The following is a 27,495-nucleotide window of genomic DNA, read 5'->3' as shown; positions in this document are numbered from 1 at the left end:
GGTTATGGGCGCCGCTCCGTGGAGCTGGCGCCGGTCGCCTCCGCTGCCACCTCTGCCTGCGCCGGCTGCCCCGGGGCGCTGGGCGGAGCCGGCGGGAGGAGCCGCCGCCGCCGCCGCCGAGCTCCAGTAGCAGGAAGATCCTGCTGGAGGCCGGATCCGGGTGAGGCGGCGCAGGAGCGGCGGGATTCGGAGGCCTCTCGGAGGCGCTTTTCCAGGCCGGCGCCTCAGGGCGAGAATCGAGGGGCGCCATGAGGAGGAGATCGCTGGGCGGGGGAGTTGAGTATGTGGGCCGCTGGACTTGACCAGGAGAGACGAGGGGGCTGCTTTGGGGGGCGGGCGGAAGGGGCCGGGGTGCGCGAGGGGTTGTCGGTCGAGCGAGAGCAACGGGGGGAGCCGCCTTCTCTCGCGACGAGGGCCCGGCGTCCTTTCCAGGGCCGCGGCAGGCAGAAGTGCAACAGGTCTCGCTTCCCTGCAGCATCTCCTGCGCAGCGACGGGCGGGCGGGAAGGAGGCTGCAGGAGCTGCGCCGCTGCCGCCCGTGCAGCTGTTCAAGGCTCGGGGCCCGCCTGTCACCTGAGGGGAGGGAGGGAGAAATATTTTTAAAGGTTGATTTTAAAGTAACGTGGGGAGGGTTGGAGAACAAGATGGGGGATTTAGCTCCGCTGCCCCAAAAGGTCCAGATTGGAGGGAAATCCGAGCAGCTTTAAATTCTCTCTCTGTGTGTATCAGATTCCCTTCCAGTGCCGAGCGATGGGTGGATCATTGGATCCCCAGCCCCGAAACTGTAGGTGGAGAGGTGATCCAGGGCAGGTTAAAAGGAAAAGAGGCCCCGGGTCAAACAAGGAGCGGTTCACTCATGGCAATTGTGGCAGGGCAGGCCCCACCGCCCTATCCTGGGCTCAGGAAAGATATGGAGGTCAATTCAACTCCCCAGAATCCAGGGGGTTGTTATTAACTATAGTACTGTGCAATTTCTTTGAGGTGATTACCTCCTTTTGCCCCTGTGGCTTTTGAGGACAAATGATGATGTGGAGCAGAGAGGAACAGGACTAGCCAAGATCCCGTGACCAGAGAGATCATAGTGGAGTAGGAACTTGAACCCTAGGCCAATGCTGCTAATATACAGTGGAAGCCACTTCAAGCCTGGTCTGCAGACAGGCAGCAGAATGAGAGGGCGATAGAGAATTCTGAGGTTCTGCAATGCATTGTACCACTTCAGTCAAAAGGCCAGAAGCCACATTCTTTCCCCAAAACTCTCCATTGTAAACAAGCACGTGAACAGAAACCACCTTAAAAAACTAGCAGAATGGGGGGAGAGTTCTAGTTCAGGTCTCCCTCACAGTCTACTGTGCACCTGTTTTTTTGTTTAATGTGAGAGAGCATTCAAAACATTGCTGCTGCCAAAAAGGGTATAATCCATCCTACCACCTCGTTTTGCTGTAGACCAGGCCTCACTGCTGTCCAGTGAGTGGTTTGACAACATTTCTGGGACATTCCTCAGTCACTGTATCTCAGTTGTAAAACATCTTTACCATGGTGACTTGCTGAAGTTGTTGGATTTTTAAACAGGACAAAGACATGTTTAAAACAGAACACAGTTGTTTGCACAGCTAGCCATAAAGATTCCTGCTGTGTTTACTTTGAGATTGGACAGTGTCCAGTAGTTACAATTGGTTAAAAAATGTAGGTGCAAAACTCTTGCTTGAAGTCTTGTAGTATAATGCCTACTTTGAAGGAGTTGCACTGGTTACAGATAAGTTGACCTTCAATTCAAACCCACTGATATTTGACTAAGTCCCATGGAACCCAGGGAGACTAGCTAGGGTCTTGGGTATCTGGAGACTGGACGTATCTGGATACATCCAAACCTGCCTTACAGGTTTAAGAGGAAGTCCTATTGGACATACTATTGTACTTTTTCAGGTTTCTTCTCTTTTTTTTAATAAATATTTATTAAAGATTTTCTTAGTACAATAGAAAGAACAAACGAAATAACATATAATTTTTCAGTATCACATTTTCTTCACTTCTTTGGACTTCCTCGCAACTCTCATTCCTGCGTTCCAAATTTTTGAGCTTTGTCCAGCAATTTATTACCTTGTTTCAATTCTTATATTATAATTTTCCAATATTGTATCCCTAATTTTAGATAATTTAACCCAAACCTTAGAAGCTTAATTTTAACATAATATTTATCCAAAATTTATCTTTTCTTATACTTTCATTTATCTTCATATTCCTTTTAACTAACTTATTGGTGCCATATTGTTGATAATCTTACATCTTTCTTAACATTCATACAATTTACAGTATTTTTGTAAATAGTCCTTAAATTTCTTCCAATCCTCCTCCACAGCCTCTTCTCCCAGGTCTCGGATTCTGCCAGTCATTTCTGCTAGTTCCATATAGTCTATCAGTTTCATCTGCCATTCTTCCAGTGTGAGCAAATCTTGGGTTTTCCAGTGTTTGGCGACAAGTATCCTTGTTGCTGTTGTTGCATACATAAAAAATGTTCGGTCCTTCTTTAACACCTTCTGGCCGACAATGCCTAAAAGAAAGGCCTCTGGTTTCTTAGGGAAGGCATACTTAAATACCTTTTTCAACTCATTATATATCATTTCCCAGAAAGCCTTAACTCCAGGGCAGGTCCACCAGAGGTGAAAGAACGTTCCTTCAGTTTCTTTACATTTCCAACATTTATTATCAGACAAATGGTATATTTTTGCAAGCTTGACTGGGGTCATGTACCACCTATATATCATTTTCATAATATTTTCTTTCAAGGCATTACATGCCGTGAATCTCACACCGGTGGTTCCCAGTCAGCAAACATGATATTATACCCTATGTCCTGTGCCCATTTTATCATAGCCGATTTGACCGTTTCATCTTGTGTGTTCCATTTTAGCAGCAAGTTATACATTCTTGAGAGTACCTTAGTCTTAGGTTCTAACAATTCCGTTTCTAACTTTGATTTTTCCACCTGGAATCCTATCTTTTTATCCAACTTAAAAACTTCTTTGATCTGAGCATAATGTAACCAATCTCGCACTTTATCTTTTAATTTCTCCAAACTCTGCAACTTCCAATTATCTCCATCTTTTTCTATTATTTCCCAATATTTCGGCCATTTGGCCTCCATATTGAGTCTTTTCGGGGCCTTGGCTTCCATTGGTGATAACCACCTTGGGGTCTTATTTTCCAATAAGTCTTTGTATTTTATCCAGACATTGAACACTGCTTTCCTGACAATATGGTTCTTGAAAGCCTTATGAATTTTAACCTTGTCATACCACAAATATGCATGCCATCCAAAAGCATTGTTAAATCTTTCCAAATCTAAAACATCAGTGTTTTCAAGAAGCAGCCAGTCTTTCAACCAGCAGAAAGCTGCTGTCAGGTTTCTTATTTTTGGATGAGCTAGCATGCCTGTAACTTTATTGTCCAATAATTGTACAACTTCAATTGTACTCACAGGAAAGTTTAAGTTACTGAAGTTACTGATCATAGTTGGGTTTTGAAAACATTTGTTGAGGGAGTTTGGGGGCAACATTCTTTCTTGCCCACCTTCTTAATCTGGAGGCCAACCCATCTGACATGTCCAAGGACATGGAGATGCACTTGTTAGACAGACTGACCACCACCTGGCCCTTCATTCACCACTATTTGGTATCCCCTCAACAGCCCTACTTGAGTTGCACATTTATTGCCCACAATAATTAAGTATTCAAGAAGATAGTGTTTCTGCCTGGCTGCACCACATGTGCTTTGCTGATCTTGTCGGCCATCGCTTTCCCCACCGCCTCACCTGCTCACTTTTCGTATGTTTGATTGAGGGGTATTGCAAATGTTGGCTTAGTAGCTCTGAGCTGGAGAGAAAGAATGCAAAACTCATTTCTGTCATGCTACCTTTAGGTGCAACAAACGCTTCTGACGCTAATACAAGTCCAAGGATACCCCCCCCCCCCCTAGTTTAGAGCTGGGGTAGAAGGCAAGGATGAGACACTTCATCCTGTTGTAACATAAACAAAGGACAGAGTCTGGGACTAGAGTAGGTAGGGGTTTCACCTGAATTTTTGTCTAGCTCCAAGTCACTCAGAAAGCAGTGAGATGTTAGGTGCCTCTGAGGTCAGGGAAAGCCAGGTCTGTTTGTCAGTCATACACCATTGAGGAATTGGCAGGTATAATTGTGGTCCCTTTATGGTTGGCAACAACATGATTGAGGGTTGTGATGTTCCAGAAATGGAATTCCCCTGATTGGTCTAAATACTTAGGAGGTTAATGAAAACTATTCATTTTTAGAAGAGTATTTGGATAATTGGTTTAGCACAGGGTTGGGGGACTTAGCGTCCTCCAGATGTTGGACGCCAGCTCCATCATCCTTACAGTAGCCAGCATGGCCAGCAGTCAGTGAGGTATAGTGGTTTGTGTGTCAGACTATGACCTGGAAGACCAGGGTTCCAATCTCCACTTGGCTATGAAGCTCACTGGGTGACCTTGGGCCACTCATTGCCTCTCAACCTAACCTACCTCACAGGGTTGTTGGGATTAACTGAGGGGGAGAACCTCTTTGTGATATAAAAGTAATAAAGCAATAATGATGGGAATTGTAGTCCAACTACACCTGGAGGGTACAGGTTCCCCTTCCCTGTGGGTTGATGGGGTTTTTTATGCAGTCTGATGTTGATATATTTTATTTATTCATTTCATTTTATACACACACACACACACACACACACATATATATATATATATATATATATATATATATATATGCTTTCGTAGATTTTCACGGGTACAGGAATGCAGGTTTTGGTGTCCTCGGGTGTCTTCCCGTGTAAAAGTTGGGGTGTCTAGGCGACGTTTCGACGAGGTCTCACTCGTCATCTTCAGGCTGGTGCTTTCGGCTTCTTGTTACTGGAACAGAGCAGGATCTCAGTGTTTGAGTTCCTATAAATACTGTTGAGGGGGTGTGGTGTATAGCCTCCAATGTTCTGGGCAGAGAGGAAGTTCCCAGGCTAGTGTGCCTTTTCTTCATAGACCCCCAAGGGGTCTATGAAATACCCTGCAAAGTCTGCCCAGCCACGTACATTGGACAAACAAACAGACGAATAAATGCACGTATCGCAGAACACAAGAATGCCGTCAAAAAAGAAGAAAAAACTTCCTCTCTTTTCCAACACATGAAAGAAACAGGACACGAAATTAATTTTGCAGATTCCAAATTGCTCTTTAACATGGAACATCACCACAAGAGAATAATCATGGAAGCCATCGAGATAGAGAAACACCCTCACAACATGAACAAGCGTGACGACACATCCCGCTTGCCAGACATCTGGAAATTAGCCCTCCCCACAAAAACTGACACCAGATCCAGAGGCACACAGAACGCCATCACCAATCAACCACACCAGACCCAAACCCAGACCCTCTCCACAGATAAATTACAGACACCATCCAGTAGCCAAACCATGGTGGCACCTCCGGGTGCTGCACCCCCCTGCAATCCCTACACAGATCTGGCTGACACAGGCCACAAAACCACAGCTCGCCCCTATACACGAAGCCAAGCCAGAGCACAACTAAGTGCAGTACAGCCATCTTCTCAGAAAAACTCTTCACAAAGTTCAAGAGGTCAAGACACAAAGACTTTAGCAACTAATCCACACCTAATGACCCACCTAAGTGGTACTCAGGATATCACTCAAGAAATCACTCAAGATATCCCTCAAGTAATTAAGGAACAAAAGAAGAAAAGGCACACTAGCCTGGGAACTTCCTCTCTGCCCAGAACATTGGAGGCTATACACCACACCCCCTCAACAGTATTTATAGGAACTCAAACACTGAGATCCTGCTCTGTTCCAGTAACAAGAAGCCGAAAGCACCAGCCTGAAGATGACGAGTGAGACCTCGTCGAAACGTCGCCTAGACACCCCAACTTTTACACGGGAAGACACCCGAGGACACCAAAACCTGCATATATATATATATATATACACATACCACTTGATTGTAAGAAAAAGCCTCAGAACAGTTTTTAGTAATTGAAGGTTTTGTTTTTTTACAGATTCATTTATTAGTACATAAATTATTTGTAATAGTTTGCCACCACAGGGGCCTGAATCGACTGTTTTGGCAGAATAAATCTATTTCAAATAAAATTAAAATTGGGTTTGAGTGTGGCTGCCTGCTGAGAGGGCAAACCAGGGTTTGTTGCTGTATAAATGTCTGAAATGGCCCATAGCCTGGAAATAGTACAGGATTGTTATCTTGGTTGTCTCGTTGGGTGCTGTGAAAGTAGCACTTTAATATTGTTTGACATTTTTATGTTTATGTCTTTTGAGTAGTGCAGACTACAGAATGGGCTGTTTGCGTTTTTAAAATTCTTTGCGCTGATTCAGATTACCATTTCTGATCTTTGTAGTTTGAAGGGTGCATGTGACTAACCCATCTCAGAATCCCTCACCTGCCCTGGCACTTCAGGAGCCTAGTAGCATTGGATTGTCGCTGGTTCCGGACACCCTCAAGGGGCCATGAGACTAGCAGGTGAGTTTTAGCTTGAAAGAAGCATTGAAAGTTTTAGCTTGAAAGAAACATTTAGATTTGGTTAAGACACAGAATTGCAGCACTTAGCCAGTGATATCAGGTATGCCTTTTGGAGCCCTTAAGCTCCTGGGACAACAAGGGAAAGATGTAGTAAGAAGCACTGAATTATGGCGGCAGTTAGGTTTAATCATTCAGGGGTTTGCTGGTGTTGTTGCAGGTCTGACTTTGTCTGTCTTAACCATCTCAGGTCCCCTTCGTGTTGTTGTGATCGTCTTGACAGCAGGACTGACCTGGATCCTTGTCAGCGTCTTGTTGGGTACCCAGAGTGGCTTCTCTCGCCTGCAGCAGTTCCTCAGGAGTAAGAACCAGAACAGCTAGGAGTGGGGATGATGGGCTATGGTGGGGAAGGGTTGGAGCACTGGGTCATGGCGGAACAGTTGCCTTTGCAGCTGCCACTGCCTTACCTGTGCCTGCTTCTTCATGCTTCAGTCCCAGCCATGTTGTTGGGTTCAGGAAAAGGAGAAAGAGGACAACTATGGTTGTTAAACCTAGAGCAGGGATCGGATCTGTGGCCCTCCAGATGTTGTTGGACTCCAACTCTGATCATCCCTGGCCATTGGCTATGCTGGTTGAGGCTAATGGAAGTTGGAGTGCAACAGTCTCTAGAGAGCCACAGGTTCTTCATACCTGATCTAGAGGTGGCTGTGTGGAACTGGCAGCAGAATAACTGGAAGGCTAGGATGATTTTTAGTTTAGCCTTGCATAGGTCTAGTAAGAAAAGATCCAAGTGGATCTTTTCAGCCAGTGTAACTCCAAATACCAGCTGCTAGGGACGGACAAGGGGAGAAGGCCCCTGCCTTCATTCATTTCATGCTTGTCATCTGCTCCATGAGGGCTGCATGGTGAGCTGCAGAGAAAGTTCCACTGTGCTATTGTATCTGTGAGTGTTTCAGTGTCTTGGGCTAGCTCTACATGGCCCTAAACAAGAAGTGAGATTAGAGACCTTTATGGAGCCCAGTCGCAGGGTCACTAAAGTCTCTGTGCCTATAACATGTGACTTTAGAGGAGTAATTAGGCTTAAAGCAGAGAGGGTACAGAAGCTCCCTCATGGCAAAATCTTCTGACATTTACTGAGTGCAATTTATTTTCTGCTGATGTTTTCACACTTACTTCCTCAGACATGAGATGTTACTCTAATGAATAATTCCAAGAGTACTAATTATGTAACTTCTGCAGAATTTGCACTTACCATTCCAATGCAGTTTATTTATTCCTCCCTTTCCCTGCCTTGCTAATTTTTGTAACTCAAGGGAGTTGAGGGCCATGTACATGGGCTTTAACACTTCCCCCCCCCCCCCCTATCAATGTCCCTGTAAAGGAGGTTAGGCCAGCCTTGTATTTAAGCACTTGTTTGTTAGCCATAGCATGTAGGCTGGTAGAAGATGGACAGGGTGCGCCATCACACCTCTGAACCTAGCATGAGATCCAAGCAGGCTGCTGAGGTGGGGGGGGGGGCAGCTGTCTCCTTCATGCCTAGTGTAGAAATGCTGGAGAATATGCAGAGCTTAATAATATAGATATAGATATATCCCAGCCATCTGGCTGGGTTTCCTCAGCCACTCTGGGTGGCTCGCAACAGAATTAAAAGCATAATAAAACATCAAACATTAAATACTTCCCTAAACAGGGCTGCCTTCAGATTTCTTCTAAAAGTCAGGTAGTTGTTTATTTCCTTGACATCTGATGGGAGGGTGTTCCACAGAGCGGGCGCCACTACCGAGAAGGCCCTCCGACTGGTTCCCTGTAACCTCACTTCTTGCAGGGAGGGAACTGCCAGAAGGCCCTTGGAGCTGGACCCCTCAATTCCTCCACTGCAAACCCCCAGCAGGCTGCTAAGAAATTTTGAATGCTTCTAACTTTTTGTGAGCTTGTTTACTAGTCTGGGTTGGATCAGACAGAAAGTGATGGCCTTAGGGTCACTGAGTGAGCTTTGTGACAATGTAGGAGAAAGATGGGGAACCTGTAGCCCTCCAGATGTTGGACTCCACCTCACATCAGCCTGAGCCAGCATGGTCAGTAGCCAAGCCTGATAGGAGTTGTAGTCCAACACCTGGAGAGCCACAGGTGCCTAATCCCTGAAACATAGATTTGGACTCTGAAGACCCATGTTGAAGTGGATAGTGTCAAACTTGATCACATTTATTTATTTACTTATTCATTCATTCATTCATTATTCATTTATTCATTCATTTGATTTATATACCGCCCTTTATCACAGCTTATAGTGTGGAAATGCAGGAGCCATCCCATATGGTGTTTTTTTAACTGACATAATTAAATTTTACTAGTCAGAGTAGGGGTGGGAAACCTGTGGCCCTACTGTTGCTGGACTACAACTCCCATCATCAGCCTGGGGCTGATGGGAGTTGTAATCCAGCATTGTCTGGAGGACCACAGGTTCCCCATCCCTGAGCTGATCTACATTTTTTTCTGGCACCTGAGATTTCACTCCTGTTAAATGTCTAGACCCTACATCTAAATCCTCATTTGCCTAGTTCTTATAGTGCTTTAGAGATGTTACACATTTATTTCTTCAGTGATGGAATATATGTATGCTCAGGTAGCCTTTGGCACCCTTGGTTGCTTGGCTGGGAAGTTCTAATCTACTTTTCACCATAAAGAAGCTGATTTTCCCCTGCAAACATTACACTGTTATTTTAATGATGAAATTGAGTGATTTTGCAAACTGGATAGCTCAGCCTAGTGATACAATCCACATAATTTCCAAGTTTGCAAGAAGAGTGTTTCTTTTCTTGCTTTTTGAGTATCGCCTCCAAGCCTTACAATTATATATATATATATCTCCTGACCTAGCATTGCATTGTGATGATCGGTGGGATAAAATACTTTAAATAAATAAACCGAAGAGGATTTAATTCAGTTCTTTGGCACCTGTCCTGTTGGGGTGTTTTGAGGAGTAAAAGAATTTTAATCTTGACATATTGCTGCTACATCCTTGAAGTGATGAGGCAAGGCACAAGATCTGGAGTGGATCTTGCTGATACAGCTGTTTCTTTGCTTCCTTGCAGGTCCTGAGAATCCTCCTACATCAGGTAGATGGCTTTGGCTACATTCTTATGGGGTCTACACTAACACACACCCGGTTTGCAAACTCATCACTCACTCTGACTTTGTTGGGAGCAACACAGGTCTTGGAGCTTGGGCACTCTTAAACTGTGTTGAACTGTTTTGCCACTTAATGGAGAGACTTTTTAAAGTTCCCATAGTGCAACTGAGATAAACCAGAGAGATCCTGCTTGTTTCACAGTGCTGATTGTCACTTTGGATCAAGGAGAAGGCAAAGGGAAAGAGCAAGGAAATCCTCAGGGGGAAATGGGAGATTTATCTCATCATAGCCCATCATACAGCACCACCAGCTGAGGGACATACAGTTTGTCATGTAGCACCAACTACCAAGCAGTGGTGGGAGACCAAACAAAATGCTCACAGAAATTAAGGGGGTGGCAGAGAGAAATCTTCATTGGCTATCTAGGACAGTTCTGTGCTGTATTGCGGTTCTCAGTAGCTATCTGATAGAGTGGGGTTCAGTTTGGGGTGGCTTTGTGGTATATCTTAAAATAAAGTGGAATCATTAATTTCCCTTAGCAGCAGATGTGGTGGTAGTGACTCCCTGCCACTCCACTGTGGTAGGAAATGAGTTTGAGGTGACCAGTTCAGGAGAGATTATGTTGTACTGTGAACTCCAACTCCCATCATCCCTAGTCATTGGCTATACTGGCTGAGGCTGATGGACATTGGACTCCAACAGCACCTAGAGCAGAGTTTTCCAAACTTTTCATGTTGGTGGCACATTTTTTACATGCATCATTTTGCGACACAGTAATACAGTTTTACTAGCAAACCAGAGGTTAAACTAACCCCTTTCCAGCCCTGGGAGGAGCACAAGGAGCATTCTTGCAACACGCTGACACACTGACTTGTCATGACACACAATTTGGAAAGCTCTGATCTAGAGGGTTTGCCCATCCCTGCTTGTTAGGGTAAGTGGGAAATGAGGGTTCCACATCACTTTTTCTTGTGCATCTCCTCTGGCTCTTTATGTGTGTTTTGCCATCCCTAGAAAATACTGGTTTACCTCAATGTCCTCGGGTTATTCGCCAAGAATTGGCCAGCATGCTTGATGAGATCAGAGTGGTCACGGCAGAGAAAGCAGGCAGCAACAGTAGACACCGCAGTGAGTTCAGATGAGCTGAGAGGGTGGAAGTAGAGGATAGTACAGTGGAGCATGTGAAGGCCTGTTCAAAGCAATACTTATTCCCAGCTTTCTGCTTTTGGTCATGCTGGCTGGGGAACTGATGGGAGCTGGAGTCCCAAAGGAACACCCAGAAAGCCTCATTCCTACTTTAAGAGCAGGTTCTGGCCTGCCCTAACTGTCAGAAGAAGAAGTGTTATCATAGTTCAGTCATAGAGCACGTGCTTTCCATGTAACTTTCTGCCGTCTTTGGGTTTAAAATAATGTTTGCTTTGATGTCAGGAAAATCCACAACCCGGCCTCTTGGAGAGCTGTTGCCGGTTCCATGCATAAGTCTCCTTCAGTTCCTGGCAACAGCTTTCCTTCAGCTGGTCAAAAAGTGGCTGTCAGTGGAAGGGAGATGTCCAGACATGGGGTGTCTCCCTCAAGACAGGCAGGGTTAATTGATGCAGCTTTGAAGCCTGAGACAGGTAGAGAAGGCTCCACCCTGGTTCCTTCCCTGCCTTGCCCAAGTTCAGATTAGTTACACTTGCCTCTCTTGGCCTTTTTTTTGCCTGGTCCGCTCTTAAGCCTTTTATCTTTCTTGTCTAGTTTTACCTTAAAAGTTACTTGCCTTGTTGTACAGCATTCCTTATCCTAATAGAAAAAAAGCCCATTGCCTCTGTTATTCCCCCTCTGCTGTCCCTTCTTTTTTCCTCCTTGCTAGAATTGGGGGTGGGGGGGAAGGATGGTCACTCTTGCAGTGAGAAAAGCAAAAGAAAGCACAAGTCAGCCTACTTGGGGAGGAATGAGACAAAAAGCATCACTTAGCCCTGTGGCATTGGCCGCCATCACAGAATCTCCCGCAAGGCATTCCCAGAGAGGATTGCCCCAGGAATTCCATTATTATAATGTATAAGGTGGGCAGGATCTTTTAGGTGACGTTCACTGCTGTATCTTGGGGCTGGATGACTAAAGCACTGTTGTGCCTCTCCTCATCACCGGCAGTTAAGAGCAATGCAGCAGTGTGGGGTTGGGGAACCTGTGGCCCTCCAGATGTTGCTGGATTCCCATCCTTGACCATTGACCCTGTTGGCTGGGGCTGATGGGAATTGGAGTCCGCAGATTGCCCAGCTCTTGACAGGGCAAGAAAGCATCCTGTTTGGCGCAAAAGGGTACTTGTAACGACGGGGCTTTGGGATTTCTCTTAGAACCTAGGCCTAAGAAGTACAAGTGTGGCCTTCCTCGGGCCTGCCCAGACAACTCGTTCGCCTTCCGGATCATGAGCGGTGCAGCTAATGTCATTGGGCCCAAGATCTGCCTTGAGGATAAAATGTGAGTCATTGCCACTGAGGAGGACTGTGGCTCTCAAAGCCTTTCTGTAACCAACCTGACTGGAGGTGGTGATGCTCATGGGCTGCATCTACTTGCTCAGGTGCAATCCCCTATGGGTGGCTATTGGAGTGGGGGAAGAAACTAGGGGAAAGCCTTACCAACCAGATGTGACCCCACTCTAGCCTCACTTAGATCTCTTGATGGGACATTTTCTGACCAGCCCTGATCTTCCTTTCAGGCTAATGAGCAGCGTGAAGAACAATGTAGGCCGGGGCCTGAACGTTGCACTGGTGAATGGTAAGGTGGGCTTTTGAGAGGGTGGTGGGCATGAATAATGTTGTTGTAGGGCAACATAAAAACTAGTCACCAACACTGTCCTGTTCTGCTCTGCTTTGCAGGGGTGAATGGAGAACTGATTGATGCAAAGTTCTTTGACATGTGGGCAGGAGGTGAGTGTGCTGTGTTAGTAGGAGTTTGGTACTCAAGATGGGGCAAAAAGAAGGGGAGATACAGGGATTATTTGCAAAATCTTAAGGATGTGTTCCAATATGGTTATGGGGGCACAAGCAGCCTTTGGATTTGGAGGAAGGCAAAATAATTTTAATAATAATAATAACAATAATTTTTATTCATTTTAAAACATATTAATTGTCATACATTCCACAAAATTTCACCTCTTATACAATCTTTTGGACTTCCATCAGCACCTCTGATGATCTCCCATTTTTATGATTTCTTCTGCAGTTCTTAAATTCATATTGCCTTTAATTATCATAATTAACGTCATCCTTTTCGTTCAATAATGCAATAATTCAAATTATTCCCCTTACAAAACTTCCTGCAAACCTACAAATGTAATCTGATCATCACAATTACTTTTCAAATAGTCCGTAAATTTACGCCAATCTTCTGTGAATGTCCGGTCCCGCTGGTTTCGAATTCTTCCCGTTAGTTTATCTAGTTCTGCATAGTCCATCAATTTTAGGAGGAAGGCAAAATAATTTCAAGGAAGGTTGCCATGTTGACTAACATGCACTGGATTACAGAAGATAGAGGCTGCCTAAGAAGATGCTGTAGCATAGGGTTGCTGTCACTCTATACTGCTTTTTCACCAGGCCAAGAGCTCTGGGCAGAAGGCGGAACAACAGTGGATGGATTTGCAGGCTAGGTCTGTGTGAACAGGGGCACCTGAGGCTGTGCAAATAGCTTGTGGTACTGGTGCATACTGGACCTGAAAGGGGACCAGAATGTGCTTTGACACCCAGCACAACTCTGGATGCTTAATGGGGGGAATGGGCTCTGAGTCAAGCAAAAGACCCAGTACAAGTGCGTGTGCTGAAGGCTCCTCAAAGGTCAAGACACTGTAAATGCATCAAGAGGGCACATCCAGATTACAACATATTGATGATGTGGAGGCCATCCCTTGTAAAGGAACAGACTTTAGGGGTCATGGCCATAAAATAATTGCTTTGCACATTGATCCCACTTGCATATTTTCTGTGTTGATACTTACACCCTTTTTTGCACAATGTATTCCTAATTTGTCTCTGCTAGTACTGGGGAAGGGCTAGAGGTTAAGCAGAGTGCTGAAACCTCACACCTAACCTCTGAGAATTGTGTCCAGCCACCCTTCTATCATCTAATAATTCAGCAGGTGTTGCCCACTTGCACTTTGGAGCATATCTGCCCCAACCACTTTGGAGTTTTTATAGTTAAGTTTTTCATAATGCTGAATTCTACACCCTATGCCACCATCTCTGCAGAATTGTAGCCTTTATGCAAGCCTTTGGTCTATGACACTTGGGAGGAACAGTTGTTCTGAGATCTCCTTCCATTCTCTCCCTACCCTTCCAGATGTGAACGAGTTGTTAAAATTTATCCGGCCGCTGCACGAGGGGACGCTGGTGTTTGTGGCCTCATACGATGATCCTGCCACAAAGTGAGTGTTAACAGGGGGACAGTTATACTTACTTCTGTAAAACAAGAAAATCTTTAATAAAAACAAAACGGGGGCAGCCAGCACAGGTTACGCTCAACTCATGTAGTAAAAATGTACTCAGCCTGAAAGGAAGCTACCTAACTTATATAAAACTAATGCAAAGCGGTTGTTGAGGAGGCTGGGGAATCCCCCTTTTAACAGGTACTCAAGTAAAATTGGGAGTGTATTGAGAAAAGACAGCCGTTTGTTGCATCTGTTTTTTGATGCCTAGCATTTGAGACTCTGAGATCCAAAGTTGGTCTCCTTCAGAGGACTGAGAGGGTGGTCTATCCTGTATCTAGCATGGGGGCCACTGAGGGCTTATTCAGACCTGCATACCCATGGCTTGATTACTTATCCTTTGGTTACTCAGCCTTTGTGTCCTGAACCGCTGGCCCAAAGGAGGGATCATGGGAGTGGCTGAGTGCAGGTATCCTGAAGAAGGATGCCAAAAACACCAGATTGCTTTATTAAAGAAAGGAGTAGACTTACAGCCTGCCAGGTCTCCTAGCCGTTACATGTTCGAGGCAGACACAGCAGCAGGGAGATGGCTTGTCTGCACCCAAGCAAATGTGCACACATTCTTTATATACAAAGCAGCATACATCACTTTGTCTAGAATTTCCCATCACTTGACCAGCCTAGATGAAGGCATAGATTGGCAAATATCCAAGTCTTACATGTAACTCCCCTTTCTGGGCTCAAAGCCCAGTACCCTAAACCAATGATAACGATACCATCAAAGCAAGCCAGTTAGCTTATATCAAAGCAAGTGAATATAAACAGTGCTTTTTTTTCTAGAAAAACAGGTGCGGGAATGCTGCCCTGTCCCTCCTGCTTCTGCACCAAAGGAGCAGGGAGGGCTGCTGTGTGAATGGGCAGAGATAATATGCAGGGAAGAAGCCTCCCTGTGTGTCTGCTCTGCAAGCTGCCCTGTCCCTCCTGCTTCCGCGCACAAGCAGGAGGGGCAGGACAACTCTATGGAGGGGGGAGAGCAGATGAGCAGAGAAGCTTTTTCCCTGTGTGTCTGCTCTGCAAGCTCCCCTGTCCCTCCTGCTTCCGCGCACAGGAGGAGATCTGCTCTGCAATCTGCCCTGTCCCTTCTGCTTGCTTGCACAAGCTGGAGAGACAGGGCAGCTTGCAGAGCTGAGGCAGAGGAGGCTTCTTCCTGCGCATCAACTGGAGGCTGAAGAGCCTCATTAAAGCCCTGGTGCACCTCTGGCTCATGAGAAGACCCTCTCCATTGCCCATAGAGGATGTCCTCTTTGCGCTCCAGGGAGAATCTTCTTGTGAGCCAGAGGTGTGGTGAGAGGTGCCGGAACAATTTTTATTCATACCCCAATTTTTAGTTATTGCCGCAGCCACGCTGGGCGGCTTCCAACATATATAAAAAACATAACAAAACATTAAACAATAAAAAGTCCCTATAAAGGGTTGCCTTCAGATGTCTTCTAAAGGTTTTTAAGTTACCGTATTTTTCGCTCTATAAGACGCACTTTTTCCCTCCTAAAAAGTAAGGGGAAGTGTGTGTGCATCTTATGGAGCAAATGCAGGCTGCGCAGCTATCCCAGAATCCAGAACAGCAAGAGGGATCGCTGTGCAGCGATCCCTCTTGCTATTCTGGCTTCTGGTATTTAGAATATTTTTTTTCTTGTTTTCCTCATCCAAAAACTAGGTGCGTCTTGTGGTTTGGTGCGTCTTATAGAGCGAAAAATACAGTACTTCTCTCCTTGGCTTGGGAGTTGCATAACTCCATATCATCCAACATATGTTACTTTGTCTACCACTTCTGCCCAAATGACAGCATAGGTGGCAAATACCCAAGTGTTACAGATAGTTCCCCTTTCTGAGGTCAGAGCCCAGCACCCCAAGCCCACAGATAAGGATAACATCAAAGCAAGCCAATTAGCTTATATCAAAGCAAGTGTATATAAACATACATGACCTCATTGCTACAGCAACTGCCAATTAATGGTGGGGTTATTTTGACTAACAAGATGGCATTAGCAAAGCCTCTGGAACAGTTCACCTTTGGTTCAGCACACCTTGATGAACATGCAGCCTGGACCTGTTAACAAGCACGTTAATATGAAATATGAAAATATGCAAACATGAAATATGAAAGTTCTATCTGATTGGTAATGACTCCTCCACACAGGCAATGTGTGGTGCTTGATGCTGCAACTTTCAAATGATGGGCATGCATGTATGAATAAGCTTATAAGAGAGGGGGTTTGAAATTAAGATATTGTGGCTTTATATTATGGTTTAGGACAGAGATGGGGAAGCAGGGGCCCTCCAGGTGTTGTTGGACTCCTAACTCCTAGCATTCCCAGCCAGCATGGCCAGTCGTTGGGGATGATGGTAGTTGTAGACAAGAAACATGGTGGGAGCACTGGTTCCCCATCGCTGAATATTGGATCAAAGGGAGATTGCCAGACTTGGTGCAGGACAGGGCTTTTTCACCTGAAGGAATAACTTGTGTTTAAGTACAACTTCTCACACCACTACAGCATTTGGATGGGAGAAGAAATTCCAGTTGAAAGTCTTGCTCTGTACAGTAGTTTCTTGGCACCACACTGAACTTTTTCCAGAAAGAATAATGTTTTACTGTGTTGGTTGGGCCAGAAGAGTGAATAGTAGAGGTTTGTTTACTCACATTTTCTGTTCCCTCTAGGATGAATGAGGAGACCCGTAAAATCTTCTCAGAACTGGGCAGCAAGGTTGCCAAAGACCTAGCTTTTCGAGATAGCTGGGTTTTTGTAGGAGCCAAAGGGGTGCAGAACAAAAGTCCTTTTGAACAGGTACTGAACCATTTTTCCTTTTCACAGATGTCACCTTAAAATGTCTGTATTTCAGAGAAATCCTGAAATCACTAGCTCACACATGAGGGAAACTGGAGCACTCCAGATATTGTTGGTCTCCAACTTCTATTGATTCTGACTTATTGGCCATGGTGGCTGGGACTGATGGGAGGTGGAGTCCAACAATATATGGAGGGCTGGAGGTTCTCTACCTCTGCCTTAGATAAAATCTGGGAGGAGAAGCAGAGGAGTGTGAAATATCCATGTAAACCCTGATTTTGTTATTTTCATAGCACGTCAAGAACAAAAAGAGCTCCAACAAGTATGAGGGTTGGCCTGAAGCACTTGAGATGGAGGGCTGCATTCCACAGCGAACTGCTGAGGTCTAGCGAGGACCTGTTTCCTTGAAGCCTGCGGTGTCTTTTTGTGGTGGGGGAAAGGTCCTTGCTTGTCCACCTGTTGTTGTCTTCCCATATGGTGGCAGCTATCCATTCTCCTTCTCTCCAGCAGCCTCTGCCTCAACTAGGCAATCAAATTTTCCTTTCCACAAAAGGCACGTCTGGCCCAAACCCTGGGAAAGGAAGTGAGGTATATGTGAGGCCACCCCCCCAACTCTCCCCTAGTGCCTTATTTTTCTCTTGGTTGGAAGAGCTCATCCTACTTCCCCTTTGCCTGTTGCTCTGAATGTGATGAGCAGATTGGTGCCCTCTGCTCAGAGGAAGCAAGTGTATTTATGTGACAGTCTTTCGTTTTCCACAGTGATCTGCTCACATGGTGGGGAACCTGTGGCCCTTTGGATGTTGCTGGACTCCAGCTCCCATCAGCCCCAGTCAGCCCTGCCAGTGGTTATGGGGTGATGGGAGTTGTAGTCCCAACTACATTGGGAGGCCCACGGGTTCTTCATTCCTGCGTTAAAGGGACCACTACTTTTCTATAATAGTTGATGTGGTTTAAGTTAGTTCTTCCACTACTACAGACACTAATATATAGGAGGAAGGAGATTAAGGACAATCCTTTTTTTGGTTTTGGTGAATCTCTTGAAAAATGTCAAGTTGCTGTTTCCTGAAAGACAATGTTGGTACTTAAACTGTGATGGGAATTGGAGATGGATCACTGTTCATACATTGTTGTGGAAAGGAATCAAAGCTGAGTTTCTTTTTTTCAGAACACTTGTTCATAAACGGTGTCTCCAATAAACAATGTGCACAGCAGCTGTTGGTTAATTGTTGTTCTTTCAAGAGCAGAACCAGTGCTGTTCCCTTGGGATCCGCAATTAGTGGCCAAGAGAGTGATTGCACTCTTGTAAACTCTTCCATTTCTGCTTTAGGTAGAGGTCTGCCACCAGCATTTTGGCCTTCCAATGCAGATAACGCCTAATCTGCCCTTGGAGAGTGGGGTCCTAATTTCTTTCCTGTTGCAGTAGGAGGACCCAGCCCACACATTCTTGGAAGGAAAGGATGCTACCTATGTCTGAACCTGGGCTACAGCAGCTCTTTTAATAGCTGGGGTGGGGAACCTTAGGGACTGAAGACAAATGCTTCCCTTGGGACTCTTCCCAGCCCTACCCCCTCCTAGTCTTGTTTTGTGCTCTCCTTGAGTGTTTTTGTCTAGCCTGGCTAGAATGTGTCCTTGACTCAGATAAAGCCTCTTGCTTCCCTGGATGGAGGGAAAACAAAGAAGAGTGTGAGTAGAAACTAGCCTAGTGTACAAAGGTAAAACTTTACATTCTTTGCTCTTCTCACCTTTGCCCACAACTGAGTTGTCCAGAGGTGACTACAGCTGGTAAGGTTCTCTAGCCCTTTTCCAGGATTTGGGCTTACTATCTTCTCCCTCACCTGTTCCCCTGCTTTCTCCCCAACATGTACCCTGTCCATGGTTTTTCATCACCGCAAGCATAATATAAGACTGTGTACAGAGTTATGGTGATCCAAATCATGTTGCCACCAGATGGGCTTATCCACACCTTAGTTTACCCCAGCACTTTCCTCAAGAAAACCCTCTGTTTAGCCCTGAATTGGAACAAATGGCAGTCAGATTTTCTGTGGACTGCCTTTGTTCCAATTGAGCGCTAAAGAGTAGGATTTCCAGGGGAAAGTGGCAAAGGCAAAACTGCTCAGACCTGTGCCTAGAAAGCACAGGACAAGCAGCAGGGTGGACAAGCCTGATGTCCTCTGTAACTGGGAGCAACATCCAGAAGGGGGAAGCACTTCTACCAATCTCACAATCACCCTGACGCTTGGGACTTGGGACATACATGTGTCTCTGTGCTGAAGACTAAACTGGATTTTACTCACACTTCTTTTTTAAAACTAGCCACTTATGTTGAAGAAAAAGTAGCCACTGCCCCATTCCAGTATTTGCTTCTTATCATATCGGGGTTTTTCTCAACATCACCGTGCCCTCAAAGGTGCTGTTTGCATTCATTGGCACCTTTGAGGGTAAATAGCAGCTGAGGAAGGAGACTTAGGTTAGGAAACTGGCATGGGACCTTGTGAACTGCCCTGAGATCTACAGAGCAATATGCAATTTTAATAATAATAATAATAATAATAATAATAATAATAATAATAATACTGGGGCCCCAATCCAGATCAGCAGCTGCTTTCTCTTTAAAATAGTGGACACTTGACACATGTTTCTAGAGTGTGAATAACATGTAGTTTTCCCTTGGATCATGTCCATAAAAGCTGGGCTGGCTGCATCCTATGACTGCTGTTGTGCAGTTTTAATGGAACATTTAGGGAAGCCTAGCTTAAACTAATCACTTTTGCCTGTTGAACAGAGAGCAAAAGGTGTCCGTGGAGAAGAAGTTCCAGGTAATCTCAACTTTTGCCTGCCCGGGATGGGGATTCTTCTGGATCCATAGGTAGCCATTCTTTCAAGTGTTGCCGAGTACCTGGGGCAGCCTTCCCCAGCCTGGAGTCCTCCAGATGTTTTGGACTCCACCTCCCAGCTGGCCAGTGATCAGCAATGATGGGAGTTGTAGCCCAATGATCTCTGGGGGGTACCAAGTTGTGGAAGGCTGACCTGGGTCAATCACTTTCTGCTGGAAAGGGGGGAAGGAAACAAAGATATGCTGCCTTGGGTTTACAGGTGCTCTTCACATGCTTATGGTCATCTAAGGCACAGATTTGCAATCAGTTTTCGTTAGTAAAGAAACAATACCTACCATGCCATGCCTTGTGCAATAAATTCCTTGTGGAATGGGAATGGTTTGAGGAAGAGAACTTAGACAAGTTCCTTGAGCTGCAGAAAATCAAAATGCATCAGAGGAGCAAGACACAGGAGCATGTCTCATGGCCAGTGGAGCCTGGTGCAAAAAACAGAATTAAGAATATCCTGGCTCTGGGCCACTGCTGAACAAATGGATTTAGTTTAAGTGCCAGAACTGAGCTGAGCTCACAGTCCTTCCATACAAAAATCCATTGTTGTTACTGTTAAACAATAGGGAGTCAGAAACCTTGCCAACTTCTCACCCAGTGATTTACTAATGGAGCTTGCTCTGCCTTCTGCTGGGTCAGTGACCAAAGTAAGCACACTGGAGAGAAGGAGCTGCCTTGTATGGAGTTGGACAACTGGCACACCTAACCCCTAGAACAGTTGATCTACTGACAGGAGCTCTCCTGGGATTTGACCAGGGGTTTCTCAGTTCTGCTTTCCAAGACTGGCTACAGGCTCTAGGGTGCTCAAGGCACCCCTAAGCTGTCTCCCTCTCTCTGTCCCCTCACACTTTTTGCTATTGACACGTACTTGGTAGTCTCCTGTTGCAGCTTTGTGACTTCTGAGTGGGCAGCAACAAGCAATGGATTGAAGTAGTTTGTCTGCATGGTAATATTCCTTTTGTTCCCCTGCCCCTTTCCCTGAAAGCAATTTTAAAGCAATTATTTTGGCTCACCAAAGTCCCTCATCTTTGCTCACAATTACAGTGATCATTACCATGCAGACAAAATACGTAAGAAGAACCAAGGCCTATGTAAGCTGGCATCCTGTCTCCACAATGACCACCTTTGGCAGGGGGTGAAACTAGGCTTTATTTCACCCGAGTCAAAGACCCTGTTTGGAACAAACACACCCCATGTGCATTTGCACACACACACAGGCTGGGAGCCTCAATAGGGTCCCTCTGGAGGCTTCACCCAGGGCAAAAAAACAACAACCTGGCTAGCCTCCCCATAGTAATGGATCTGCTTTTGGGAAGTCCACAAGTGGGGTTTTACATGCAGGCTAAACTCCTGAGTGGTACGAGATCTCGGGGATACCAATACCTTGAGTGTGCTACCCTTAGAAATAAGGATGCTATAGACACATCTTTATAGTACATGGTTTTATTTACACACATCTACAGGTTGAGTATAAGATGGAAGGGTTCACAGCATTAGCACTCAAACACATCATGCTCCGCCATTAAGTTTCCAGACTTCCACAAAAGCCAAAACTGACCTAGCTGATGATCTCCTCTCCTCCAACATTCACTTCAAGGGTGGGGCAGCGGCAGGGAACCTATCCACTTTTTGCTCAGCTTCTGAAAGCATCTCCAGTCATAGTTTCTATGGCAAATCAGTCACTTGGACTTCTTAGTCATGCAAAGGGATGCTAAACAGGCCTGGCTAGAGCTATTAAGAGACTGGTTTGACTACTTCAGTAGCCTTTCTTTCTTCAGAATATCATTTTACAGATATAAAACTACAGGCTTGGAGGGAACCTACAGACAGGGTCGTACCTAGGGGGTCCGCTAGGTTGGCCCCCACCCAGGAAAGGGTGCAAAAATCACACCTCTCCACACCAAAACATCTTGCCAAAGGTCACATGACTGTGTGTGTGTGTGTGCCTGCTGTTCTTTCCCAGTGACTGGTACTCAGATGCACAAAGACTAGAATTGCAGCAATCAAGCTTGCCAGTCATTAAGGTGGTTAAATTGGTATACTTGTTACATCTTTTGAAGGCCTAATCATAGGAGCATTTAATAGGTGATGGGACTACAAAGCAGGAGGGAAATGTCTTGAGATGGGACTATAAAACAAGAGGAAAATTATGATTGCAGTCCCAATCATAATCCCTGCAGATGTTAAAATTAAAAAAAAAAACCACAGGTAAACCATGTGTTTTGAAAAAACCTCCATTGTTATCAAATGCCATTTGTTCCACTTTAACGTGGTGGTTTGGAGTTACATAATTTAGCAAGTTCAAATGATACAGTCTTGTGGCTAATAGTACAATCCTATTTCATATCATAGCTGTCAACCTTTCCCTTTTCTTACGAGGAATCCTATTCAGAAGAAGGGAATTTCCCTTAAAAAAATGGAAACGTTGACAGCTATGTTTCATATATATTTAGAAGCAAGCCCTGTTTAGTAAAATAGGGATAACGCCCAGGTAAATACGTACAGTATTGCAAAAGACATGATGAGTAAAGTGCTTTGAGCAATCTGAAGTGGTATATAAATCACAGAAAATCATAGAGTTGGAAGGGACTCCCAGGATCATCTAGTCCAACCGCCTGCAATGCAGGAATCTTTTTGCGGAATGTGGGGCGCAAACCCAAAACCCTAAGATTAGGAGTTTCATGTTCTACCAACTGAGCTATCCCAGATCCTAAATATTAAGTTCCACCCATTATCTTCTATCAACCTCTGCTTAGCACATCCTCTGGTGCCATATTGTTACTGACCTGACAGGAAATGGCACTGGGAGGACTCTGTTTGCTTTTTGGTTTTCTTCCTTGCATTTATATCTTCCCCACAACATTGCACAAGGGGAACAATGATTAAAGTCCTCCCTCTCATCATCCCTGAATAAAAATAATAATCCCAAACCCTCTGCTTGAGCACAGGAAATACTCTAACTAAATGCATTTAATTGATACAAGTGAATCCGTAATCCCAGCAGAGCAAAAAGCCTCCCAATCCCATCAATCCGAGGATAGAAGGCCTTTAAATTGCCCAATCGAATAAAAGGATGAGCATAATCCTTTCCATCACATCACCGCCTAATCCCATTGAGATAGTTAGCGGTGGAGTGCATCCGGGTCTTCCAATCAGCGCTCAGCGAGTTTCTGATCCAGCCAACCCGGCAAAGGGTTTTTGCTAAACGGAGCAGAATGTAGCTATTAATCTCCCATTTAGGACAGACGTGGTTGTCCACTTCCTCCAATCAGGACCCAGAGAGCCCCTATGATCCTATTTATCGAGGCACAGAGCGAGCTTAATGCCTCCTGCTGCTCTCTGAGAATTAAAAACACACACAAGCCAGCCAACCAGCGCATGGCAGGGAATTCTTCTTGCTTCTACCAGATCCGAAGTGTTTTCCCTGCTGTTCTCTGCACCTAAATAGCATTTATTTATGTTTTTTGCGGGGGAGACTACAAATCCCAGCATGCCCTGCTAAACTCCCGGGGTGATCCTGCCATGATTTCGCATTCAGTTGCTGTGGGCGTGGCTATGATTGTGATGCGCCGCCACCCCCGGGGGGCGGAGTCGGAGAGGAAGGAGGAAGGAGGAAGGAGGAGAACGCAAGCAAATCCAGCGGCGGAGTTCAGCTCTGGGGCGGCGGCGGCAGCGGCGGCAGGTGAGGCGGTGGGAGCGCGATAGAGGCGGAGGGGTCAGACCAGGGCAGATTTCCGGGCTGAGGATCGCGGCTTCCCTGCGCGCTCCTTTGCAGAGGACTCTGTTTAATGGACGGCTGGGGAGAGAATCGGGAGGGGGGGAGCTGCCCAAGGCTCTTGCTGCTGGATCGTTGCTGACTTGGGGGGGGGGTCTTTCTTTGGTAAGACTCTTGTAGCGGGTTTTTTGGCGGGGGGAGCGGGAGGGAGAGAGATAAGAGGATGCACTGGGTGGGGGTGAAGGGACGGGCCGCCTCCCTTTCAGGGAAAGTGGAATCGGTTTGGAGGAAAGTGTTGCGAGAGCGCGGCGAGCTTTTCCTCTTGCCTAAGAAAAAAGGGGCGAGAGAGAGCAAGCAAGTTTTGTGGCCAGCGGCTCTTTCCCAACAGGTGTTTAGGGCTCGGAGAGAGAAGTGACTCAGCTGAACTGCAGGGGAAGCAGGAGAGCAAAGCGGGGGGGGGGCTGCTGGTGCCCTGCGCCTCCTGCTCCCCTTCATCTCCCTGCCCCTTTCTCTGAGTGCAATGGGTGGTGGGCACTCAATGGGTGGCGGCCACTGAGTGCAATGGGTGGTGGGCCAATTCCTGTGGGAAACACCTTGCCCTCGTGGGCTTTAAAAATGTTGGAGGAATTGGAAACACTTCAGGCCTGGACAGAGCAGCTTAAAGACGCACGCCTCAGATAGAAAGGGGAATTGTAGGAGGTCAAGCCAAAACAAATGGAACACACCTAGAGCGAGTACATTTATGGCAAGCCTGGTGCTATTTAAAACAATCCTGAGATGGAAAGGCAGGGGAAATCATTCTTTAGTCTTTCTCTGCCTAGGGGAAGTAGCACGGTTCTTTTTAAAACTATCTGCTGAATTTAAAAGGGAGGTTAAGGGGAACCGTACTTCCTTGTCAGGTTTTTAAGAAAAGATAAATGGGCTGCCCCCGTGTATTATTGCCGCCCTAGGCAAGTTGAAATGTTGACACACTGATTGTTATGCCCGTCTTTACTTTTAACACAGGGCAGCCGATGAAGGTCTGAGGGTTACTGGGGTGCTGCCAAGCTTGAAAGTGCAGGCAGGCGCTTCCTCATACCATTGTTTAGCTATTTGGGGCAGGCACCCCTGGAATTTGGGTGCCCCAGTGGTTGCCCAGCTTGCCTTTTTGTTGGATTAGCTCTGTTGAGCAAAGGGTTGCATAGACTGGGAGCACTCTGGCAATCCCTCTGCCCCTCTCATAATCCTGATTATGTCATTCACCCTCCCATATTCAAGCCAGCCTGTGAAATTGCCCCCAGATGGGGTTTCCTGCCCATGCTCATTGTCTCAGCACCCACTCTGTGGGCCTTCCTGCCTTAGGGTCAAGTGAATGAGAGCCCTCCTTGTTCCAGTTGTTGGGAATGGAGGGAACAGTGGAACAGGAGGATCTGTGGCTGCAAGACTGTTAAAGATTAGAGGGTTCTGCAGTTTGTATTATGACAACCCTCACTTCGGATGCTCTAGGCCAAGGGTAGCAAAACTCACTGGCCTTCTAAATCTGGCCCGTGGACGGTCCGGGAATCAGCATGTTTTTACATGAGTAGAATGTGTCCTTTTATTTAAAATGCATCTCTGGGTTATTTGTGGGGCATAGGAATTTGTTATATATATATATATATATATATATATATATATATATATATATATATATATCCCCCCCACAAGGTCTGAGGGACAGTGGACCGGTCCCCTGCTGAAAAAGTTTGCTGACCCCTGGTAGGAGATCAGATGAAGTGGTTTACTTGGTCATGGGGTGTGTGCCTCTAAGAATTAACCAATGTTTATTTCCTTGTAGGTGAACACTGTGCACTGTGCTTGAACACTCTGCCTCCCTATCCACTCCCTGATTAGGTTGGATGCTTCTGCGCCATCACTGTTGCATCAGCAGAGGGTGCCCTTGGACCTGAGCCCAAAAGGAGAATGGCCCCTGCCCAGTGAATCCATGTTTTGTCCATGCTGGAGAGGGAAAGAAGTTCTGCATGGAATGAGTCCTTTACATGACTTTGCCAGCCAGCGGTGCCATGGGTGGGGCAGCCCTCTTCTTTCTCCACCTGCTGGTGGCTGGTTGGGCTCAGGGAGCGACTGCTGACAGCCCTTACCTTAGTGTGGGGGACGGGACAGCGTTGGAATTTGACTTCCCTGCAAACAGCCGTGGTGTCTTGCTGGTTTCCTGCCGCTATTCAGGGCCCAACGCTTGGCTGAGCGCGGAATCTCTGGAACCTACCGTTGTTGCCGTTGAGAACGTCAGCGCTTCCTGGGGAGGAGGTTTTATGGTTGGGTTTCAGTCCAGCTTAGCTGGCCTAGCTCCTCTGCAGCTGCAGCTGCTGGAGCAGAACCGACTTATCGAGAAAGCCGATTTCCAGATCCGTGTCAGTGCTCCAGAGCCGGTGGCATCGTCGGGGCTGGGCCACTTCTCTGAGAACCCCATCCTCTATGCTCTCCTGCCTCTCATCTTCCTCAACAAATGTGCATTTGGCTGCAAGGTGGAGGTGGAGGTCCTGTGGAACCTGGTGCGTCAACCCCACCCGGTCATGCTAGGCATACTAGGCCAGTTTGTGGTCATGCCACTGTATGGCTACCTCATGTCCGTGGCCTTCTCCTTGCCTAAGCCACTGGCCTTGGGACTGGTCATTTCTTGCTCTTCACCTGGCGGTGGCGGTGGCTACCTGTACAGTCTGCTGCTGGGTGGCGACGTCACCGTGGCCATCTCCATGACCCTCCTGTCCACAATTGCAGCCACGGGGCTGATGCCGCTCTCCTCGACGTTCTACGGCTGGTTGCTGGGTGCCCACGAGACTCTCCACGTCCCCTTCCTCAAGATCTTCATCACCCTGCTCTTCATCGCTGTGCCCATCTCCACTGGCATGTTGGTCAAGTGCAAGCTGCCTCGCCTCGCCCGCCTCCTGCTGCTCCTGATCAAGCCGTTCAGCTTCACCCTCATTATAGGAGGACTCTTCATGGCGTACCACATGGGCGCCTTTATCCTGGCGAATGTGCAGGCCCCGATTGTGCTGGCGGGCGTCACTGTGCCCCTCTTTGGCCTGCTGTTGGGCTACTTGCTAGCTTGGTGCTTAGCGCTGCCTGGGCCACAGCGCCGGACGGTTAGTATTGAGGTTGGGGTACAGAACAGCCTGCTGGCTCTGGCTGTGCTGCAGCTCTCCTTCCAGCGGGCCCAGGCTGACTTTGCCTCGCAGGCTCCTTTCATCGTGGCCCTGAGCAGCACTTCAGAGATGTTGTTGCTGGTTTTGGGGAACCTGGCATACAACAGACTCTGTTCTGCTGGCTCCTGAGTGCTCCTGGGTGAGGGGAGGCAGATACCAAAGATGTCAAAACATTGGCTGTGGCCGGCACGAAGAGACGGATACCATAGGCCTTAGAAGCTGGTCTTGGGGTGCTTTCCCCCATCCCTGGGGTGTGGATTCCAAGGCCTCAGCCTCTCAACCTTTCAAGGGGTGGCTTGGGTACCAAAGGGGCCCTTTGAAGTGAGAAGCACACACCTCCCAGAGGCTGCTTGTGTGTTAGGAATCCACATCATCTGGCCTTTTTGTTTTCTTTTTTCTTGTCTACTTGTTTTTCTACACAGCGAGTGGTGCCTCTGGAGCTTAGAGGTAGAGCTGTACTGACTGTGAGGTGGAAGATGGGGGGTGGAACTGACCCATTTCTTCTCTCCCATTCACCAGGGATACAGGGTTTGAATAAAACGAAAGAGATAATATGTTCTGTGTGGCTGTCTTTCTTCTTATTTCCTTCCAGGAGCTGCAGAAATTGGGCTTTGTGGAGTGATGGGCAGACGTGGAGGCAGCCTAGGAGGATTTTTTCACATTTTTTAAAAAAGCTAGCGCCCCTGAAATGTGCTTGAAGGCTTGGGTGAAAATGTCAGAAACAAATAAAAACTCCAAAATCCACACTTGTGCGATGCCTTTTATTACGACCAACCAAAATGTCACTTGTAGGACC

At 46.5% G+C, this 27,495-nt stretch overlaps 2 protein-coding genes and 1 long non-coding RNA gene across 7 annotated transcripts; 2 read left to right on the top strand and 1 right to left on the bottom strand.

The window, feature by feature from the left end:
- The first annotated feature begins 101 nt into the window (after nucleotides 1-101).
- On the top strand, nucleotides 102-18,131 carry FAM3A (FAM3 metabolism regulating signaling molecule A). Of its 5 annotated transcripts, none has more exons than XM_081894773.1 (11): nucleotides 102-280; nucleotides 6,430-6,551; nucleotides 6,799-6,909; nucleotides 9,641-9,664; nucleotides 10,693-10,806; nucleotides 12,015-12,138; nucleotides 12,377-12,435; nucleotides 12,537-12,587; nucleotides 13,993-14,077; nucleotides 16,794-16,920; nucleotides 17,214-18,131. In XM_081894773.1, the coding sequence occupies exons 2-11, from the start codon at nucleotides 6,539-6,541 to the stop codon at nucleotides 17,307-17,309; spliced, it is 804 nt and encodes a 267-aa protein (XP_081750899.1). In that variant the 5' UTR covers nucleotides 102-280; nucleotides 6,430-6,538; the 3' UTR covers nucleotides 17,310-18,131. The 5 variants fall into 5 exon arrangements, with proteins under 5 accessions (XP_081750899.1, XP_081750903.1, XP_081750902.1 ...); XM_081894775.1 differs by having other exon boundaries at nucleotides 140-160; XM_081894774.1 differs by lacking the exon at nucleotides 102-280 and adding an exon at nucleotides 369-458.
- Nucleotides 17,468-25,022, bottom strand: LOC309360452. Its single transcript, XR_014164163.1, has 3 exons — nucleotides 24,512-25,022; nucleotides 20,090-20,230; nucleotides 17,468-18,576 (listed from the first exon to the last, which is right to left on the bottom strand). It is a non-coding gene; the product is annotated as an uncharacterized lncRNA (long non-coding RNA).
- SLC10A3 (solute carrier family 10 member 3) lies at nucleotides 23,147-27,253 on the top strand. The gene is made up of 2 exons (XM_081894510.1): nucleotides 23,147-23,484; nucleotides 25,334-27,253. Exon 2 carries the CDS (start codon nucleotides 25,536-25,538, stop codon nucleotides 26,826-26,828), a length of 1,293 nt encoding a protein of 430 aa, XP_081750636.1. The 5' UTR covers nucleotides 23,147-23,484; nucleotides 25,334-25,535; the 3' UTR covers nucleotides 26,829-27,253.
- Nucleotides 27,254-27,495: the final 242 nt, after the last annotated feature.

Source organism: Podarcis melisellensis (genome assembly GCF_964234715.1).
Source record: "Podarcis melisellensis genome assembly, chromosome: 17".
In the NCBI taxonomy this organism is placed as follows: domain Eukaryota; kingdom Metazoa; phylum Chordata; class Lepidosauria; order Squamata; family Lacertidae; genus Podarcis; species Podarcis melisellensis.
The sequence above is the reverse complement of the archived record's forward strand: the minus strand, read 5'-3'. Positions and strand labels throughout refer to the sequence as shown.

Excerpts from the sequence above, each read along its gene's own strand:
- FAM3A (XM_081894773.1), top strand. Across the intron at positions 12,139-12,376 it reads ATCTGCCTTGAGGATAAAAT|GCTAATGAGCAGCGTGAAGA; the intron begins GTGAGTCATTGC and ends TCTTCCTTTCAG. Across the intron at positions 12,436-12,536 it reads GAACGTTGCACTGGTGAATG|GGGTGAATGGAGAACTGATT; the intron begins GTAAGGTGGGCT and ends TCTGCTTTGCAG.
- SLC10A3 (XM_081894510.1), top strand. The coding sequence starts at position 25,536 with ATGACTTTGCCAGCCAGCGGTGCCATGGGTGGGGCAGCCCTCTTCTTT.